Below are 21019 nucleotides of genomic sequence, written 5' to 3'. Positions count from 1 at the left end.
TTAGAGGATATGGTTTAGTTTGATAGTGAGACATGCATATGTTCGCCTCTGCTTAGATCCTGTGTTCTCTCTTCAGTACAGGATTCCTCATGTGTCCCACGTGTTGCTCACAGGGAACAGCTCAGATGACAGACTTGACTTGTCTTAACCCCTTTCACTCTGAGGAGCACAGGACTTCCTCAAATGCGCTCCACTGGTAACAGAGCCACCACAGAAACACCGGGACAGGTGTCACACTGCCTCACTTGGCAGGCCCTAGATCTTTGTCTGGTCACAACCTTTGGGGAACTGAACATGTTCATGGTTTCGATTAAGCGATTTGCCGTTCCACCATTTTAGGCAACATTGTCTGAAGACTCTGGGATTTCAGCACTTTCACTACTTTTATTTACTCTTTGTCACACCAGATGTGGGGATGAGGCCTACTGGAGTGTCTGAGTCATGCTTCTCTCTCTTTTCTCTCCACAGTGAAAATGCTCTATTTGGGATGGGCAACCCCCTGCTGGACATCTCAGCTGTTGTGGACAAGGACTTCCTTGACAAGTGAGTTTTGAACATAACCATTTAGTCTAAGCTAACCATGCATCCTAAGCTAACCATGCATCCTATCAAATTCTACTGTTATTTTAATATTGCTTCCGTCTCAATAGGTATGGACTGAAGCCCAATGACCAGATACTGGCGGAGGACAAGCACAAAGCCATGTGAGTAACGGGCCGCTAAAACGGCAACTTAATTCAACACACACTTAAAAACTGACTTTTTACACTCAAATTTGATCAACTAGCATTTATTCATACTTCTCCAGAATCATCTTGGCATAATAAGCAGCACTCAAAATAGCTGACTGGGTGTGTGTCCCAAATGTCACTCTGTTCCCTATTTAGTATGCAACTTTATAGGCCTGGTCAAAAGTAGTGCACTATATACGGAATAGGGTGCAATTCGGGACATCCTGCGTGTCTATAAATCTGCCTTTTGTAACGGGGCAACTGCACTTGATCTGCAGGTCCCCAAGCATGGCCATGGTACACCCATGCAACTTCCATGATGATGTGGCCGTTAGGCACAAGAATGCACCCCGACACTGGCTCCAATATTCTGCTACAGTTCACCATTCAAGCTGCCAAATGGTAGACTATTAGAAATATATGGCTCATGGATTTCGATAAGGAATTAGATTACTTGAATAATGTAATATTGTTGAAATGTAGGCTGTGCACTATTGAATTGCATGCACTTCACAGCAGTTGTTACTTTGACATTTGACTGTGGAGGGATGATTTTCTCTGTGAACATCTGTGTAGTCTAAATATAGATTCTGCTGGAGGAGCTGATAGTTACACACCCTCAAAAATAACCCTTCTCTACCCTACATTATAAAAGGTGCAAATTCACCAACAATATAACCTCTCAGCCTTGGGGTTAGGCAGCACTTAAAATACCATAGTGTTAGGAGGATATATGAGCCTCGGATGTCTTCTGTTGACACCCAAAGTAGAGCTGGATTTTAGGGATGGTCTGCTATGTAGTCTTTCCATTCTGAAGTCAGAACTCCATAGGATTCTAAATGGGGTGTGGTGAGTGGGAGGGTCTTCAGAGGCTGCATTGCCTGGGTCGTAGTCATTGGTGCACACCATAGCACAATGTTTTGCAACGAAAACGAGAATTTGTCCCTCCCTGTTTTATCTGTTTGGTTCATAGTGAATACACTCCTCTTGCAGCAGTTCAGATGACAAGCCTGTGGTCTGTTTTTGATACAGCTATGCTACCTACACTAAGTTGTATGGACAAAAGTATGTGGACACCTGATCGTCGAATGCCTCCTTCCAAAATCATGGGCTTTAATATGGAGTTGGGGGGGACCAAGCCTCCATTCCTCTGGGAAGGTGTTCCACTAGATGTTGGGACATTGCTGCAGGTACATGCTTCCATTCAGCTACAAGACCATTAGTGGGGTTGAATGATTAGGCCTGGCTTGCAGTCGGCATTCCAATTCATCCCAAAGATGTTTGATGGGGTTGAGGTAAGGGCTCTGTGCAGGCCAGTCAAATTCTTCCACACCGATTTCGGCAAATCGTTTCTTTATGGACTTTGTGCACAAGGGCATTGTCATGCTGAAACAGGAAAGAGCCTTCCCAAAACTGTTACCACAAAGTTGGAAGCACAGAATTGTCTAGAATGCCATTGTATGCTGCAGCGTTGACTTCTTTTCACTAGAACGAAGGGGCCTAGCTTGAACCATGAAAAACAGCCCCAGATCATTATTCCTCCTCTACCAATCTTTACAGTTGTCACTATTCATTGGGGCAGGTAGCATTCTCCTGGCCTCCACCAAACCCAGATTCGGCTGTCGGATAGTGAAGAGAAGGCGTTTCCGCTGCTCCAGAGTACAATGGCGGCGAGTTTTATACCACTCCAGCCGACGGCTGTTATAGCGCATGGGAAGAGGCTTGTGTGCGGCTGCTCGGCCATGGAAACTCATTTCATGAAGCTCCCGACTAACTGTTCTTGTGCTGACGTTGCTTCCAGAGGCATTTGGAAGTGAGTTGCAACTAAGGACAGACGATTTTTACGCATTTCAGCACTTGGCGGTCCCGTTTTGTGCGCTTGTGTGGCCTACCACTTCGCGGCTGAGCCGTTGTTGCTCCAAGACGTTTCCACTTCACAATAACAGCACTTACAGTTGACCAGGCCAGAAATTTGACGTACTGACTTGTTGGAAAGGTGGCATCCTATGATGGTGCTACTGTACGTTGAAAGTCACTGAGTGAGGCCACTCTTCAGTTAGGCCATTCTACTGCCATTGTTTCTCTATGGAGATTGCATACCCCTGTGCTCGATTTTATACACCAGTCAGCAACGGGTGTGGCAGAAATAGCCGAATCCACTAATTTGAAGGGATGTCCACATACTTTTGTATATATACATAGTGTACCTATAGCCATAAAGTTTGTGTAAAAAAATTTGGCCACTGAATTCCTTTAATTTCCATGTGATGTGCTTTCTGCGGAGGGCAGGGTACTCCCTAGAGATCTCTAAAGGGGGAAACCAATCATCCACAGTAGTACTGTAATAGGTTTAAAAAAAAAATGTTTAGCTTCATGCTAAAAATGCTAAAAAGTTTTAGGCTATTGCTTTGGATGGGGACTTTTTTTCTCTGCGTCATAAGAAAACAAGGATGTGGCTAAAAGCGTGCCGTGGAATAATGAAGTGAATGTTTACCAAGTAAAACCGGTTTGAAGCTTGTCTTATTTTAGATGGACCCTTTAGAGATCTACTATTTGTGCTATTGCATGCCAGATCACTGACCAGTAGTCCAGGTGTGGTGCTTCTACTGTAAAGCAGCCTTATCAGCAGTGTAATTGTCTCCCCAGCAGGCAGAACATCAGACACAAAGAGAATAGTGTTATCTTTGGCATCACAGATACTATGCAGTTCTGTCCTCAACAACAATGGCTACATTCTTTGTCGCCGTTTCCACATCACCAGGACCGGCTCTGTTGGAATAGTTCAGTATAGAGGAAACCTATTCAGTGAACCTTATTTTTGTAGACTATAGTGTATAACCCCTCGTCACCTGGTTCCTCTCTAGATTTCTTCCTAGGTGCCTACCTTCTAAGTAGTTTTTCCTAACCACTGTGCTTCTGCCTCTTCATTGCTTGCTCTTTTTGATTTTTAGGCTGGGTATCTGGAAAGCACTTTGACAACTGCTGATATAAAATGCTTCATAATATACATTTACTTGATATAACTAAGCTAAGTAGTGGGAAGTATCCCTCAGTTTCAGTGCCTGTTTGGTTATTGCCTACACTATAGCTTACTCAACTGCCATACAGTCTACTCATTTACTTGTGGAAACTAGAGCTGGGCAATATGGACCAAAGTCCATATTGATGCACATAAATGTTTTAAACTTATTTATCATTATCGCAACACAGTACTAATACTAGTTTTAATTTTATTTAAACATGTAGGCCAGTTGAGAACAAGTTCTCATTTACAACTGCGAACTGTTCAAGGTAAAGCAAAGCAGTGCGACAAAAAAGTGTTACACATGGGATAAACAAACGTACAGTCAATAACACAATAGAAAAATCCATGTACAGTGTGTGCAAATGTAGGCAATAGAGGTGTAATAATTACAATTTAGCATTGATACTGGAGTGATGCGCAAGTAGAGCTACTGGGGTGCAAGAGGGTTAGTAATAATATGGGGATGAGGTAGTTGGGTGTGCTATTTACAGATTGGCTGTGTGCAGTGATTGGTAAGCTGCTCTGACAGCTGATGCTTAAAGTTAGAGAGAGCTCTGACTTATTTTTTTGCAATTTGTTCCCGTCTTTGAGAACTGGAAGGGAATCAGAGAACTGGAAGGGAAGGCGGCCAAAGAAAGTGTTGGCTTTGGGGATGACCAGTGCAATATACCTGCTGGAGCATGTGCTACGGGTGGGTGTTGCTATGGTGAGCTGTGATAAGGCGGGGCTTTACCTAGCAACGACTTTTAGATGACCTGGAGCCAGTGGGTTTGGCGATGGCTATGTATTAAGGACCAGCCAATGAGAGCATACAGGTCACAGTGGTGGATAGTATAAGGGGCTTTGGTGATAAAACGGACAGCACTGTGATAGACTACATCCAGTTTGCTGAGGAGTGTTGGGCGCTATTTTGTAAATGACATCGTCGAGGATCGTTAGGATAGTCAGTTTTATGAGGGTATGTTTGGCAGCATGATTGAAGGAGGCTTTGTTGCGAAATTGGAAGCCGACTCTAGATCTAGTTTGATGGTTGTAGCCATCAATTGTCCTGTTAACAATCACCCATATTAGCAAACAAAAATGTAATTTCAAATTTCATATTTCTTTAATATAGGCTGCTTATTGTAATGATCGATATCAGTAAAGTCAGGGTTTCCTTAACTCTGTCCTGCCCCCCCCACAGATGGAACAATGAGACAGATATTTCACCGACTGTATAAATGCGAAGCATCCGCTTGGCGTTTCCACAGAAACATAGTGGGAGAAGATGGAACGAGATGGATTTGGCCATCATTTTGCAAATTCTCATCGATTTTTTTTAACATTTGATCTCAATACAGTTTTCTGTTCCCAAAACTTAGCTCCGAACAGATATTAGTTATGTTTTTATTGACTTTGCCAACGTTTTCAAAAGTTTAGGTGTGCGAATTGAGTTATTGCACACGCGCACTTCAGAGTAGGCGTTTCCTAACGGAAATATGCAAATGCATGATAGAACGTGCCAATAGGATCTCGCTAGCTTGTACTTGGCTCTGCCGAACTCCTTGCTTGTTCCATTTAAAGCCTTTCCAGAAATGAGAATTACACCAATAGAAAGCAGTTGTCTTGGGATGGTGCTGGGCCATCTGGCATACAGTAAAAAGTAATGGGACATTTTGATAAATCCTTTTAAATCCAGATCATGCTTTTCCTTAAACACAGTGCCCAACATGTTGTACTGCAGGTCATTGGACAGTATTAGTATTATGAACCAATGAAGTGCATGTTTGGTTGTAGAGTTTACTGTACTGCCACACTTAGCTTGTGGTGATTAGCCTAGTTTTAGGTCTACTTTTGGTAGCCCTTTGTCTGCACTGATTGTAGCAACCCAAACAAGTCTGACATGCTGCCAAGTTGTCTAACTGGACCTTGGAGCTTGGTGATTAGCAGTATATGGCACCAAGCCCTTTTATCAAAGCGTACCCTTGTGTGCCACTTCCAAATTCACAAACCCAAACTGGTTAGTCTTTTTCCATTTTTTTTTAGGGGTACAAATATCTCTCGGAGCGGTCTCAACTCCAGTCCTGTCTAAATTCAATTATCTAGATAATCCTGTTAACATTTATAGATTAACCATCTCTGGTACTGTGTACGCCGTCATCACTCCCCTTCCGGTCATATCTGGCCATAGAAATAAAATTACTAGAACCGGTATATCCCTTCAGACTTCCGCAATAGTACAGTGCAATATCTGTTCTAGTAATTGTGTTTCTATGCCATCAACTCTCCTCTCTCTGTCGTTTCTGGCCAATGGTTCACCACTATTAGTCTGATAACTGTATTCAAATAGGTCCTCCCTGTCCAAGTCAAAACTGATTCCATATTTGAGCTTCTACTCTGAGACGCTTTATGAATACAAGCTCTGATACTGTTCAGTCAAGACAGCAGGTGAAAATGCTCATTAATCCAAACATGATCCAGCTACATTGACCTCTTTCAACGCTATAGCTGTTTTAATCATCAAAGGTATATCAATGTTGCAACAAAAGATCCCTGACTGCCTTGTCCTCCAGTCTAGTACGATCACAATGGCCTACTTCGTTATTACCTTGGACTAATACAGGATTTACAGTTGAAGAAAGGGGGTGGAAACTCCCTCAGTAAATGTAGTGTATGAATAAGGTACAGATAATCCATCATTCACTGACTAACCACCAGACTCAGGATATGGCTCACTAGTCCCTGACCTAGTGCACTATTTTTGACTAGGGCCCACTATATAGGGTGCCATTTCGGATGCAACCAGGGCCTGTTAACATTAGTCTGTCTTCCATATATGGAAGTCTTCTCTTCTAATGGTTCCCACTGCTCCTCAGGCTCATTGCCTGTTCATATGATTGCATGTGGTTTCAAATGATGCTGCAAAGAATGCTGCTCACTCGACGGTACTAAGCATACATCCAGACAGTCTGTTTCAGAAGTGATTTTTGAGGGCATGGTGATGGTTGGTGAGACTTGCACAGGATGTGCTGTGGTTTCAGTAGTTATCTTGTCATCTTAACATTGTCCTCTTTTTAAGCTGGTGATCATGAAGTCAGATTTTGCTTTGAAAATGGGGCAGTATGTACTAAAGTTGCATCTTGACTTTTTGTTTTACTTGATATAATGAATTGAACAGCGTTGGTTACATTTAGTAGCCTATTCATGCACTTTTAATATCATCTGAGTAAACACATTTTTAAATGTAACTACATGCATAAGGAAATGTATCAATAGTTTTTTTGGTTATGTTATCTGTATGACACTGCCACCATGTGGTTGGAAATGGAACCTCATGGTCACATTACAGTACCATGCAGGATAAACAGAATATCTTGGCTGTCCTCTTTCTCCTGCAGGTGACAAGTTTATTTAAAAATAATATATATATTTTTGTTCTTTAGCTTGATTTAACATGACACCATTATAAAACACATCTGCAAAAGATTACAATAACCATGAAAAGTATATGCTATTTTCTTTTATGTTAAATGGGCTTTGTGGAGTCACATTCACTATTATGACTAAAATGCATAGGCACTGTTAAATAGGTTAGAACATTCAATTAGTCTGTTAGATGACTGAATGAAACCTTGTAATCTCATCTTCAGTAAGGGCCCACAGGGAAACATTCAACAGCTTCCTGCCTAAACTGGACCTGTTCACACATTCATTTTATGTTGCCTCCGTCTGTCCATTAATGGATTACTTTCTCATCTTAGCGCTGACGGCATGACTACTTTCAGAGGTTGTTTACTCACAGCAATTAAGTTCATAAGCTCTCCGCTCATCCCTCGTTCTGTTTTATTTTCTCTTCTGTGCTAAATGCAGATTAGCGGTGTCACAATGGCATCCAGAACCAGAGTAAACTGCTCATTATGCAGAGTGACCCGCTGCTGCTGTATGAATTATGCAAGGGACTGTGTCGGTGTGTTTTAGTAGCTGGCTCTTATTAGCATTCTAGATGGATGGATGGATGGTTGGGAGGAGAGACATTGCGTCCCAAACGGCACCCTAGTCCCGACAGTGCACTACTTCTGACCAGAGCCCTATGGTGACCGGGCTGACTCTGCAGTGGGGGAGAGGGGTGGGGGATCAGGCAGGGTTGAGGATCATCGCACACGACACAGGAGATCAGTGGAGGTGCCTCTCCTTTCGTCTGTCACACACACCGCCCCCTGTGTACACACACAGAAACACGTAAACAGACACACACTCACCTGCTGGTGTGGTGCAGTTCCATCTGCTTACTGTGAAGAAAAGAACAAAGGTTCTTCCTGCCTCCTCTCGTCTCTGAGTACAAGCTAAACATTATGGCTCCTGGCTCTGTGTATGTGTGATACATTTGGCTCTGTAAACACACTTGAATCCCCTATTTGTATTCATTCCTCCCTCTGTCCCTCCCTCTTTGTCTATTGCTCTTTCTATTCCCCCTCCTTCAATCTCTGTTTCTATCCCTCCCTCTCTCCTCTTTCTAACGAGGGAATCGTGAGTGTTGGAAACCCCCAACGGATCCATCCTGGTGTGTCAGGCAGGGAAGGAGTGAACGGCTGTGTGTCTGGCGGCGCGTTGCATGTCTGTGTGCATGCAAGCGTGCGTGTCAGGCTGCATGTGCTATCCATCGTGCCACTTCAGTGGATGCACTCATGCTTGGCTGAGTGTGTAGATAGACCACTAAATCTCACACACTACAGCCCCAGTCAGTCTGTTTTACAGAGTGCTGTATCTATATGTATTGTAGTACAGTACTCAAGGCATCTACAGAAACCCATTCGGGTCATACTGAGTCAGGGAGCAGGACGTAGAGTTCGAAGGTCATAGACCCACATCCATCATTGACACCAGACAAAACAGCACACCTCAACTGCCATGTTTCTCAGCCTTGCAATGATTAATTGACGTATATTAAATCACACTATTTCCCCCCCCAGAAAGGCAAAGCTCTCAACTGACATATTCAGTTGAGTTTAGGAGGCTGTCAGAATTGATCAAAACACCTACATTAATTCTACTTATTTTAATTTAACTAGGCAAGTCGGATAACATTCTTATTTACAATGATGGCCTAGGAACAGATTTTTACCTTGTCAGCTCGGGGATTCAATCTAGCAATCTTTCGGTTACTGGCCCAATGCTCTAACCACTAGTTTAGCGGCCCAGGTTTTAGTGGTTATAAAACCTGGGCCACCCCAGGTATTTAAAAATATTTCTAGATTGTGGCATTGTCATTGGTTAACATCAGTCAGTAATCACATTGGTTATTATTCCTTATGTCTAGTCTCCTCTGTATTTTAAGCATGATGCTGTCTCATGATGGCTGATGCAGTCAATTAAATGTCCTTCTCCTTTAATAGTAATATCCCCCAGTTATTGGCAGTCTTTGCCAGCAGCTGGCGCTAGAACCACCAACGAAACACCACTGAACTGATTATGGGTGGAATAAATATACCCACATTTCTATGCATGTGGGCGTTCTGGTGTTTTATAATTACGATGTGGGTGTCTCAATTGCACATGTACAGCATGTTCAGAGAGCAGTTGAGAGCATGCTCTCCCTCACAGCTATTTCTTTCACAGCTGTTTTCTTTGAATCCCCCTCCCTCTTTGAAGCTTTATAATTGTGTCCCAAATGGAACCCTAGTCCCTTTTTATAGTGCATTACTTTGGACGAGGACTCTGGTCCAAGGTAGTGCACTATGTAGGGAATAGGGTGGCATTGGCTAGAGATCACATCCTCACACGCGTATAACAGTGCTGTTAGGAGACCTGAGTGGTGCAAAGCACTCCCTGTGTTTTAAAGTTCACACTGGTTGCCCCAGCAGGAGAGCTGCAATTTATTTTATTTATATATATGACACCCGCTCAGCGCATTATGAATCCCCATCAGCAGGATGCTGGTAGCAACCTCTGAGATGAGAGAACGAGAGGTCTCAAAGGCTTTGTATTCAGACTGCTTCAAATCTCAATCCTCCCTGGAGACTACAGACGGAGCAGAAGCCTGTCTCTCTTGCTCTTATAGAAACATGCACATACACTCACAAAATAATTAAATGTTATATATACAGTGCCTTGCGAAAGTATTCGGCCCCCTTGAACTTTGCTACCTTTTGCCACATTTCAGGCTTCAAACATAAAGATATAAAACTGTATTTTTTTGTGAAGAATCAACAACAAGTGGGACACAATCATGAAGTGGAACGACATTTATTGGATATTTCAAACTTTTTTAACAAATCAAAAACTGAAAAATTGGGCGTGCTAAATTATTCAGCCCCCTTAAGTTAATACTTTGTAGCGCCACCTTTTGCTGCGATTACAGCTGTAAGTCGCTTGGGGTATGTCTATCAGTTTTGCACATCGAGAGACTGACATTTTTTCCCATTCCTCCTTGCAAAACAGCTCGAGCTCAGTGAGGTTGGATGGAGAGCATTTTTGAACAGCAGTTTTCAGTTCTTTCCACAGATTCTCGATTGGATTCAGGTCTGGACTTTGACTTGGCCATTCTAACACCTGGATATGTTTATTTTTGAACCATTCCATTGTAGATTTTGCTTTATGTTTTGGATCATTGTCTTGTTGGAAGACAAATCTCTGTCCCAGTCTCAGGTCTTTTGCAGACTCCATCAGGTTTTCTTCCAGAATGGTCCTGTATTTGGCTCCATCCATCTTCCCATCAATTTTAACCATCTTCCCTGTCCCTGCTGAAGAAAAGCAGGCCCAAACCATGATGCTGCCACCACCATGTTTGACAGTGGGGATGGTGTGTTCAGGGTGATGAGCTGTGTTGCTTTTACGCCAAACATAACGTTTTGCATTGTTGCCAAAAAGTTCAATTTTGGTTTCATCTGACCAGAGCACCTTCTTCCAAATGTTTGGTGTGTCTCCCAGGTGGCTTGTGGCAAACTTTAAACAACACTTTTTATGGATATCTTTAAGAAATGGCTTTATTCTTGCCACTCTTCCATAAAGGCCAGATTTGTGCAATATACGACTGATTGTTGTCCTATGGACAGAGTCTCCCACCTCAGCTGTAGATCTCTGCAGTTCATCCAGAGTGATCATGGGCCTCTTGGCTGCATCTCTGATCAGTCTTCTCCTTGTATGAGCTGAAAGTTTAGAGGGACGGCCAGGTCTTGGTAGATTTGCAGTGGTCTGATACTCCTTCCATTTCAATATTATCGCTTGCACAGTGCTCCTTGGGATGTTTAAAGCTTGGGAAATATTTTTGTATCCAAATCCGGCTTTAAACTTCTTCACAACAGTATCTCGGACCTGCCTGGTGTGTTCCTTGTTCTTCATGATGCTCTCTGCGCTTTTAACGGAACTCTGAGACTATCACAGTGCAGGTGCATTTATACGGAGACTTGATTACACACAGGTGGATTGTATTTATCATCATTAGTCATTTAGGTCACCATTGCATCATTCAGAGATCCTCACTGAACTTCTGGAGAGAGTTTGCTGCACTGAAAGTAAAGGGGCTGAATAATTTTGCACGCCCAATTTTTCAGTTTTTGATTTGTTAAAAAGGTTTGAAATATCCAATAAATGTCGTTCCACTTCATGATTGTGTCCCACTTGTTGATTCTTCACAAAAAAATACAGTTTTATATCTTTATGTTTGAAGCCTGAAATGTGGCAAAAGGTCGCAAAGTTCAAGGGGGCCGAATACTTTCGCAAGGCACTGTGTGTATATATATATATATACACACACACACACACACTTGAAGTTTACATAAACTCAGTTTTTCACAATTCCTGACATTATAATCCTAGTAAAAATTCCCTGTCTTAGGTCAGTTAGGATCACCACTTTATTTTAAGAATGCAAAATGTCAGACTAATAGTGATTTTATTTAAGCTTTTATTTCTTTCATCACATACCCAGTGGGTCAGAAGTTTACATACACTTAGTTAGTATTTGGTTGCATTGCCTTACACAATTTAAACATGGATCAAATGATTCGGGAAGCCTTCCACAAGCTTCCCACAATAAGTTGGGTGAATTTTGGCCCATTTCTCCTGACAGAGCTGGCGTAACTGAGTCAGGTTTGTAGGCCTCCTTGCTCGCACACACTTTCAGTTCTGCCAACAATTTCTATAGGATTGAGGTCAGGGCTTTGATGGCCATTCCAATACCTTGACTTTGTTGTCCTTAAGCCATTTTGCCACAACTGTGGAAGTATGCTTGGGGTCATTGTCCAATTGCGACCAAGCTTTAACTTCCTGACTGATGTCTTGATGTTGCTTCAATATATCCACAATTTTCTTCCCTCATGACGCCATCCATTTTGAAGTGCACCAGTCCCTCCTGTTGCAAACCTAATTAGTTGATAATCAAGTGTGCTATTGCTGGGCTGGTACAGAAGTCTGCTCACCCAGTAGATCAGGGATCAGTGGACTGAGGTTGGCCACCTCTGCTATTGTTCACCTGACATTACGCTTTAGTAACAATAACCTACTTGTCACTAAGATGTCCAAACTTTACATATACGAGTTAGTTTATTTGTACACTTTGTTTTTTTTGTCAAGTATCATTTCAATTTAAGACTTTGCCGAGTTCTAGTTCATATAAGTTAATCAGTCAATTGAAATAAATTAGGCCCTAATCTATGGATTTCACATTACTGGGCATGGGCGCAGCCATGGGTGGGCATAGGCCCATGACCTTGGCATTTTGTGAAGTGCACCAGTCCCTCCTACAGCAAAGCACCCCCACAACATGATGCTGCCACCTCCGTGCTTCGCGGTTGGGATGATGTTCTTTGGCTTGCAGGCCTCCCTTTTTCCTCCAAACATAACGGTGGTCATTATGGCCAAACAGTTCTATTTTTGTTTCATCAGACCAGAGGACATTTCTCCAAAAAGTACAATCTTTGTCCCCATGTGCAGTTGCAAACCATAGTCTGGCTTTTTTATGGTGGTTTTGGAGCAGAAGCTTCTTCCTTGCTGAGTGGCCTATCAGATTGTCGCTATAACTCATTTTACTGTGGATATAGATACTTTTGTACCGGTTTCCTCCAGCATCTTCACAAGGTCCTTTGCTGCTGTTCTGGGATTGATTTTACACTTCGCACCAAAGCACGTTCATCTCTAGGAGACAGACCGCATCTCCTACGTGAGTGGTTTGACAGAGGAGTCGTCCCATGGTGTTTATCCCTGTGTACTATTGTTTGTACAGATGAACGTGGTACCTTCAGGCGTTTGGAAATTGCTGCCAAGGATGAACCAGATTTGTGGAGGTCTACATTATTTTCTGAGGTCTTTGCTGATTTCTTTTGATTTTCCCATGATGTCAAGCAAGGAGGCATTGCGTTTGAAGGTAGGCCTTGAAATACATCCACAGGTACATCTCCAATTGACTCAAATTATGTAAATTAGCTTATCAGAAGCTTCTAAAGTCATGACATTTTCTGAAATTTTCCAAGCTGTTTAAAGGCACAGTCAACTTAGTGTATTATATTTAATCACTGATCAAAAGTGTGTATATAAATTCAACAATTTTAAAAGATTTTACCGTGTTTATATAATGGAATCAGTGGATTAAAATAAATAAATAGGATCCTAATCTAGGGATGTCACATGACTGGAAATGGATGTCCCCCTCCCCAAAAAATGGGCCTCAGGATATTGTCACTTTCTCTGTGCATTAAAATTGCCATCGATGTTTAAATGCAATTGTGTTCGCTGTCCGCCGCTTATGCCTGCACTCTGTTTACAACGTTGACATCAGCAAACTGCTTGCCCACATGACACCAGACACGTGGTCTGTGGTTGTTAGCCGGCTGGACGTACTGCCAAATTCTCTGAAATTACATTGGAGGCGGCTTATGGTAGAGAAATATATTTAAATTCTCTGGCAACAGCTCTGATGGACATTCCTGCAGTCAGCATGCCTATTGCATGTTCCCTCAACTTGCGACATCTGTGGTGTTGTGACAACTGCACATTTGAGTTGTCTTTTATTGTCCCCAGCACAAGATGCACCTGTGTAATGTTCCACCACACCTGTCAGGTGGATGGATTATCTTGGGAAAGGAGAAATGCTCACTAACAGGGATGTAAACAAATGTGTGCACAATTTGAGAGAAATAAGCTATAAGGGTGTCTGGAACATTCCTGGGATCTTTTATTTCAGCTCATTTAAACATGGGACCAACACTTGTTGCATTTGTTCAGTGTAAATACATGCACAAATGTATTTACATGTGTGTGTGACCGCTACGACCCCTCCATAAGGCAGACTAAACCAGTGGTGGGGTAGCGGCAGTGACCTGTTTCAGAGAGAATATAAACTGATCCTCCATGACCAAATATCCTCAAGTGTTGGTTTATTTCAAGGACCACACCAGTCCTATTAATGCTAGCTAATGGCCCGTGGCCTGCATGGGCTGAATTTTGTTAGAACCCTGGGATGAGATACCTGGCCCGCGTCCACAGAGATGGAAAGAGGGCTCATCTTTGTATCTGTGCCATTATGGCATGTGTGACAGAATGTGCAGCGCCATTGAGGTTATCAACATTTTTAATGTCAATTTTCTTGTTTGAAAGAAGCTAATATTGGTGATTTACCGCTACCTGACGTGCTGGAGTTCTGACCCAAATCTAGTCATTTATTTTGGCCTCGGTGTCATATATATATGTTACAATTTTAAAAGCCATTTACAAAGTGTAGCACCTAATTTGAAGAAGAGCATGCTCTGGTCATTGGCTGATCTATTCCAACCAGTAGGAATCTCCACCCAGTTGACTACTTTTTAAAATGGTAGTCAATGGCGCAAAGTCCATGGTTAAACTTGAGTCCCTCATCTCTATGGCTGCTTCCCAAAGGGCACCCTATTCACTAAGTGCTCTGGTCAAAAGTAGTGCACTATAAAAAGTGACATTTGCAACACAATACTTATGGAAAATAATATGAGAATAAACTTTCACCCCTCTTTGTCGTTTTGTTTCAATGTTACATACACAAGTAGAGTGCAAGAAAGGCATTTCAATCAAAACCAACAATGCAATCATCAAATTTTAATAATAGAAAAAACAAATATGAACACTAAGTAAGCATATACAGGTTCAGTACCATATTTACAATGTGCAGGGATACTGGAGTGATACAGCGCAGTCAAAGTACTCAAACCCCTTTTTCCACATTTTATGTTAAAGCTTTATTCTGAAAAGGATTAAATACATTTTCCCCCTCAATCTACACCCCAAAATGAAACAAACAGGTATTTTATTTTTGTATATTTATATTAAATGTGTACTATTTATGTGCATAAGTATTCAGACCCTTTGCAATGAGACTGGAAATGAGTGCATCCTGTTTCCATTGATCATTGTTGTTTCTCCAACTTGATTGGAATCCACCTGTGGTAAATTCAATTGATGGGACATGATTTGGAAAGGCAGAAACCTGTCTATATAAGGTCCCACAGTTGACAGTGCATGTCAGCAAAAACCAAGCCATAAGGTCAAAGGAAATGTCCATAGAGCTCTGAGACAGGATTGTGTCGAGACACAGGTCTAGGGAAGGTTAACAAAAAATGCCTGCAGCATTGAAGGTCCCCAAGAACCGCCGTGGACTCCATTCTTAAATGGAGGAGGTTTGGCACCACCAAGACTACCTAGAGTTGGCTGCCTGTCCAAACCTGAGCAATCGGGGGAGGAGGGCCTTGGGCAGGGATGTGACTCTGACAGAGCTCCAGAGTTCCTCTGTGGAGATGGGAGAACCTTCCAGAAGGACAACCATCTCTACAGCACTCGACCAATCAGGCCGTTATGGTAGTGGCCAGACGGAAGCCACTCAGTACAAGGCACATAACAGCCGCTTGGAGTTTGCCAAAAGGCAACTAAAGGACTCTGACCATGAGAAACAAGATTCTCTGGTCTGATGAAACCAAGATTAAACTCTTTGCCCTGAATGCCAAGCGTGACGTCACGTCTGGAGGAAACTTGGCACCATCCCTACGGTGAAGCGTGGTGGCAGCATGCAGTGGGGATGTTTTTCAGCGATTGGGAGACATGTCAGGCTCAAGGGAAAGATGAACGGAGCAAAGTACAGAGATCCTTGATGAAAATGTGCTTCAGACCGCACTGGACCTCAGACTGGGGTGAATGTTCACCTTCCAACAGGACAACGACCCTAAGCACACAACCAAAACAATGCAGGAGTGGCTTCTGGACAAGTCTGAGTGGCCCAACCAGAGCCTGGACTTGAACCCTATCGAACATCTCTGGAGAGACCTGAAAATAGCTGTGCAGCGACGTTCCCCATCCAACCTGACAGTGCTTGAGAGGATCTGCAGAGAAGAATGGGAGAAACTCTCCAAATACAGGTGTGCCAGTAGTAACAGTCAAGTTTGGACACCTCATTCCAAGGTTTTTCTTTATTTTTACTATTTTTCTACGTTGTAGAATAATAGTGGAGACAGCTTTGCACACTCTTGGCATTCTCTCAACCAGCTTCACGAGGTTGTCACCTAGAATGCATTTCAATTAATAGGTGTGCCTTTTAAGTTAATTAGACATTTCGTTTGAGCCAATCAGTTGTAGTGACAAGGGTGGTATACAGAAGATGGCCCTATTTGGTAAAAGACCAAATCCATATTATGGTAAGAACATTTCAAATCTGTAAAGAGAAACAACATTCAATCATTACTTTTAAGATATGAAGGTCAGTAAATGCAGAACATTTTAAAATTACTTTGACAGTTTCTTCAAGTGCAGCCTCAAAAACCCTCAAGCGCTATGATGAAACTGGCTCGAGGACCACCATAGGAAAATAAGACCCTGAGTTACCTCTGCTGCAGAGGATACGTTCATTAGTTAGTCTTTCTTGGGCCAAGAAATAGGAGCAATAGACATTAGACGTGTAAATCTGTCCTTCGGTCTGATGAGTCCAAATTTGAGATTTTTGGTGCATGTCTACTACACCTTTCTGCAGTGATATGCCATCCCATCTGGTTTGTGCTTAGTCCCACTATCATTTTGTTTTTCAACAGGACAATGACCCAAAACACACCTCCAGGCTGTGTAAGAGCTATTTGACCAAGGAGAGATATGGAGTGCTGCATTAGATGACTTGGCCTCCACAATCCCTCAACCCAATTGGGATGAGTTGGGCCGCCGAGTGAAGGAAAAGCATTCAACAAGTGCTCAGCATATGTGGGAACTCTGTCACCCTTGAAAAGCATTCTTCATGAAGCTGTTTGAGAAGGCAAAGGGTGACTCCTTTGAATCTAAAATTGTTTTGATTTAACACTGTTTTGGCTACTACCTTATTCCATGTTATCAGTTTTTTTTCAATTTAAAGTTATTTTGTTTTTCAATCAACCAACAAAACACATTCCACATTCCGATGTGACAGACTTAAAAAATATATATATAATGATAACCAACTTGCAGCAGCACTATCAAGGTTCTTGTTAGCTCTTTCCAGCCTTAGCTGAGACGACGAGCTAATAATTCGCTTTTACAGCACCTTACACAATATTTCATAGTTTTGATGTCTTCATTATTCTATGATGTAGAAAATAGTAAAAGTAACTACCAAGCAAAGGTTTGGACACCTACTCATTCTACTGTATGTAAATATGATATTTCAGTGATTTTTTTTATTTTTATTTTTTTTATTTTATTACATTTGCTAATGTCTAAACCTGTTTTCGCTTTGTTATTGTCGGGTATTGTGTCTAGATTGAAGGGGGAAATTATTTTTTAGATTAAGACTAACATAACTGTGGAAACTGACGGTCTGAATACTTTCCCGACTAATCAACAGGATGTAATATAAACAGTAGCAGCAGCTTGCGAGTGTGTGTAGTCAGTATAAATGTATGTGTGAGTTAGGAGATGGAGTGAGTGTGCATCGAGACGGTGTTTAAAAAAAAAGTTCAATAAAGATGGGTTAACTCCGTATGGGTAGCTATTTAGCAGTCTTCTTGCTTGGGGGTAGAAGTTGTTCAGGAGCCTGTTGGTGCTAGACTTGATGTACTGATTGCCGTATGGAAGAAATGAAAATAGTCTGGCTAGGGTGCTTGGCGTCTTTAACGATTTTCCGGGCCTTCCTTCCACACTGCCTGATATAGATGTCCTGGTTGGCAAGGAGCTTTGCCCCAGTGATGTAATGGGCTGTCTGCACAACCCTCTGTAGCGCCATACGATTGAGGGTGTTCTTGCCATACCAAGCAGTGATGCAGGCTATTTGCTGTGTGTGCATGCATCAGAGGACAGTCAAACAAATTATACATTGTAGTTTAAACATTTTCTCGTTCTTTAATACCTAGTACTCCATCCTAATGCCCGAATGTTCTATCCTGATTAGAAGATATTCATTGTGATGCTTTCTCACAGGTTACAACAGACAGAGAAGAGGCACTCACTACATTTCAGGCATTGAAGGAGAAGTACATCTCTTTCTGAGCAGGAGAGAATTAATGATGTCTGGTGTCGGGACAAGCCTTCTCGCTGACTATTGATTTGAAACAAACTGACTAACTCTTTGAAGGCTTTGACAAACAATTTAATTGGGGGGGAAACCACTTTCACCTCACCCTCCTCCTTTCATCACCCTCTCCACTTGAGTCCCAAATGGCATCCTATTCCCTATATAGTGCACTACTTTTGAAAATATTGCTCTATATAGGGAATAGATTGCCATTTTGGACGTACTCCTCCTTTCATCACATCCCCAAGCTGTTTTCTCCTCTGTGACCTATGACCTATAGAAAACATTACTGTGCATCCGGCCTGCTGCCTCTGTACTATATTGGTCCTATGTGGCTCTTTTGGTAGAGCATGGGGCATGCAACACCGGGGTTGTGGGTTAGATTCCCACTGGGGACTAGTACAAAAAATGTATACACTCACTATTGTAAGTCGCTCTGCATAAGTGTCTGCTAAGTGACAAAATGTCAAATGTCGTTTTTTTATATTTATACACACAGTTGAAGTTAACATAGTTAGGTTGGCGTCATTAAAACTTGTTTTTCAACCACTCCACAAATTTCTTGTTAACAAACTATAGTTTTGGCAAGTCTGTTAGGACATCTACTTTGCATGACACAAGTAATTTTTCTAACAATTGTTTACAGACATTATTTCACTTATAATTCACTATCACAATTCCAGTGGGTCAGAAGTTTACATACACTAAGTTGACTGTGCCTTTAAACAGCTTGGAAAATTACAGAAAATGTCATGGCTTTAGAAGCTTCTAATAGGCTCATTGACCTCATGAGTCAATTGGAGTTGTTCCTGTGGATGTATTTCAAGGCCTACCTTCAAACTCAGTGCCTCTTTGCTTGACATCATGGGAAAATCAAAAGAAATCAGCCAAGACCTCAGAAAAAAATGGTAGACCCCCACAAGTCTGGTTCATCCTTGTAGCAATTTCCAAATGCCTGAAGGTACCATGTTCATCTGTACAAACGATAGTACACAAGTATAAACACCATGGGACCACGCAGCTGTCATACCGCTCAGGAAGGAGGTGCGTTCTGTTTCCTAGAGATGAACGTACTTCGGTGTGAAAAGTGCAAATCAATCCCAGAACAGCAGCAAAGGACCTTGTGAAGATGCTGGAGGAAACAGGTACAAAGTATCTATATCCACAGTAAAACGAGTTCTATATCGACACAACCTGATGGGCCACTCAGCAAGGAAGAAGCCACTGCTCCAAAAAAAGCCAGACTACAGTTTGCAACTGCACATGGGGACAAAGATTGTACTTTTTGGAGAGTTGTCCTCTGGTCTGATGAAACAAAAATAGAACTTTGGCCATAATGACCATTGTTATGTTTGGAGGAAAAAGGGGGAGGCTTGCAAGCTGAAGAACACCATCCCAGCTGTGAAGCACGGGGGTGGCAGTATCATGTTGTGGGGGTGCTTTGCTGTAGGAGGGACTGGTGCACTTCACAAAATAGATGGCGTCATGAGGACGGAAAATTATGTGGATAAATTGAAGCAACATCTCAAGACATCAGGAAGTTAAAGCTTGGTCTCAAATGGGTCTTCCAAATGGACAATGACCCCCCCCAAGCATACTTCCACAGTTGTGGCAAAACACAATGCCACAGATGTCTCAAGTTTTGAAGGAGCGTGCAATTGGCATGCCGACTGCAGGAATGTCCAGCAGAGCTGTTGTCACACAATTTGTAATGTTTAATGTGATTTTAGAGAATTTGGCAGTACGTCCAATCGGCTTCACAACCGCAGAACATGTGTAACACCCCAGCCCAGGCCTGGCTCCCAAGGTCATGGGCCTATGCCCACCCATGGCTGCGCCCATGCCCAGTAATGTGAAATCCATAGATTAGGGCCTAATTTATTTCAATTGACTGATTAACTTATATGAACTAGAACTCGGCAAAGTCTTAAATTGAAATGATACTTGACAAAAAAAACAAAGTGTACAAATAAACTAACTCGTATATGTAAAGTTTGGACATCTTAGTGACAAGTAGGTTATTGTTACTAAAGCGTAATGTCAGGTGAACAATAGCAGAGGTGGCCAACCTCAGTCCACTGATCCCTGATCTACTGGGTGAGCAGACTTCTGTACCAGCCCAGCAATAGCACACTTGATTATCAACTAATTAGGTTTGATACATTAAATCAGGTGTGTTAGTGCTGGGCTGGAACATAAACCTGCACAACCAGTGGTGTTGGCCTGCTCCAGTTTTAATAGGTTTATACATTGTTACATTTTAAACTTTGTTTTCAAAATTAGTTAACATAGGTACACCTATAATCCATGGTATTCAAGGGTGTACCCTTATTATCCTGGGACATTCATTGGGACCTCTTCATCTGCAGACAGAGTTTCACGGCCCCCGAGGACAAACACATAAGGGCTGCATTATTCTCAAATTAGACAGCACTGAATATTATTTTGTTCTCTCTGTCCCCAGTTTTTCTCGCTAGGGACTGGAACTAGATAATCTTTTCATAATGTCCTCATACAAAGGTACCTACCCTATCCAGAGTAGTCTACACTCCCTTCTCTGACAGCTGGACCTGCTAGCTAGTCCTTTCATCTTCTTCCATAGCTGTCAGTTGGCTAGCTACAAATGCTTTTTAAAGTTACAACGGTAAATACATCAATATAACTAGCTAATATGAAGTTAGCAGGTTGGCGATATTGAATTCACTTGGCTTAGCTATACATTACGTAAAGTTAGCTAGCTATCAAACATTTGTTAGCAGCTGATTTGAGTTAGCCTGCACGCAAAGTTTCTGTAGCAAGCTA

At 42.2% G+C, this 21019-nt stretch overlaps 1 protein-coding gene across 5 annotated transcripts in view; it reads left to right on the top strand.

The window, feature by feature from the left end:
- LOC109899937 (adenosine kinase) overlaps positions 1-21019 on the top strand; it is a 291951-nt gene that overhangs the window by 1694 nt on the left and 269238 nt on the right. For 2 of the 5 annotated variants that reach the window (XM_020495594.2, XM_020495595.2), the window contains exons 2-4: positions 77-196; positions 469-543; positions 651-704. In XM_020495594.2, coding sequence (XP_020351183.1) covers positions 77-196; positions 469-543; positions 651-704 — 249 coding nt within the window. The remainder of the gene's footprint in view (positions 1-76; positions 197-468; positions 544-650; positions 705-21019) is intronic. The other 3 variants (XM_020495596.2, XM_020495597.2, XM_031835383.1) reach the window with 2 other exon arrangements.

Source organism: Oncorhynchus kisutch, linkage group LG11, assembly GCF_002021735.2.
Source record: "Oncorhynchus kisutch isolate 150728-3 linkage group LG11, Okis_V2, whole genome shotgun sequence".
Taxonomy (NCBI): Eukaryota; Metazoa; Chordata; class Actinopteri; order Salmoniformes; family Salmonidae; genus Oncorhynchus; species Oncorhynchus kisutch.
The sequence above is the reverse complement of the archived record's forward strand: the minus strand, read 5'-3'. Positions and strand labels throughout refer to the sequence as shown.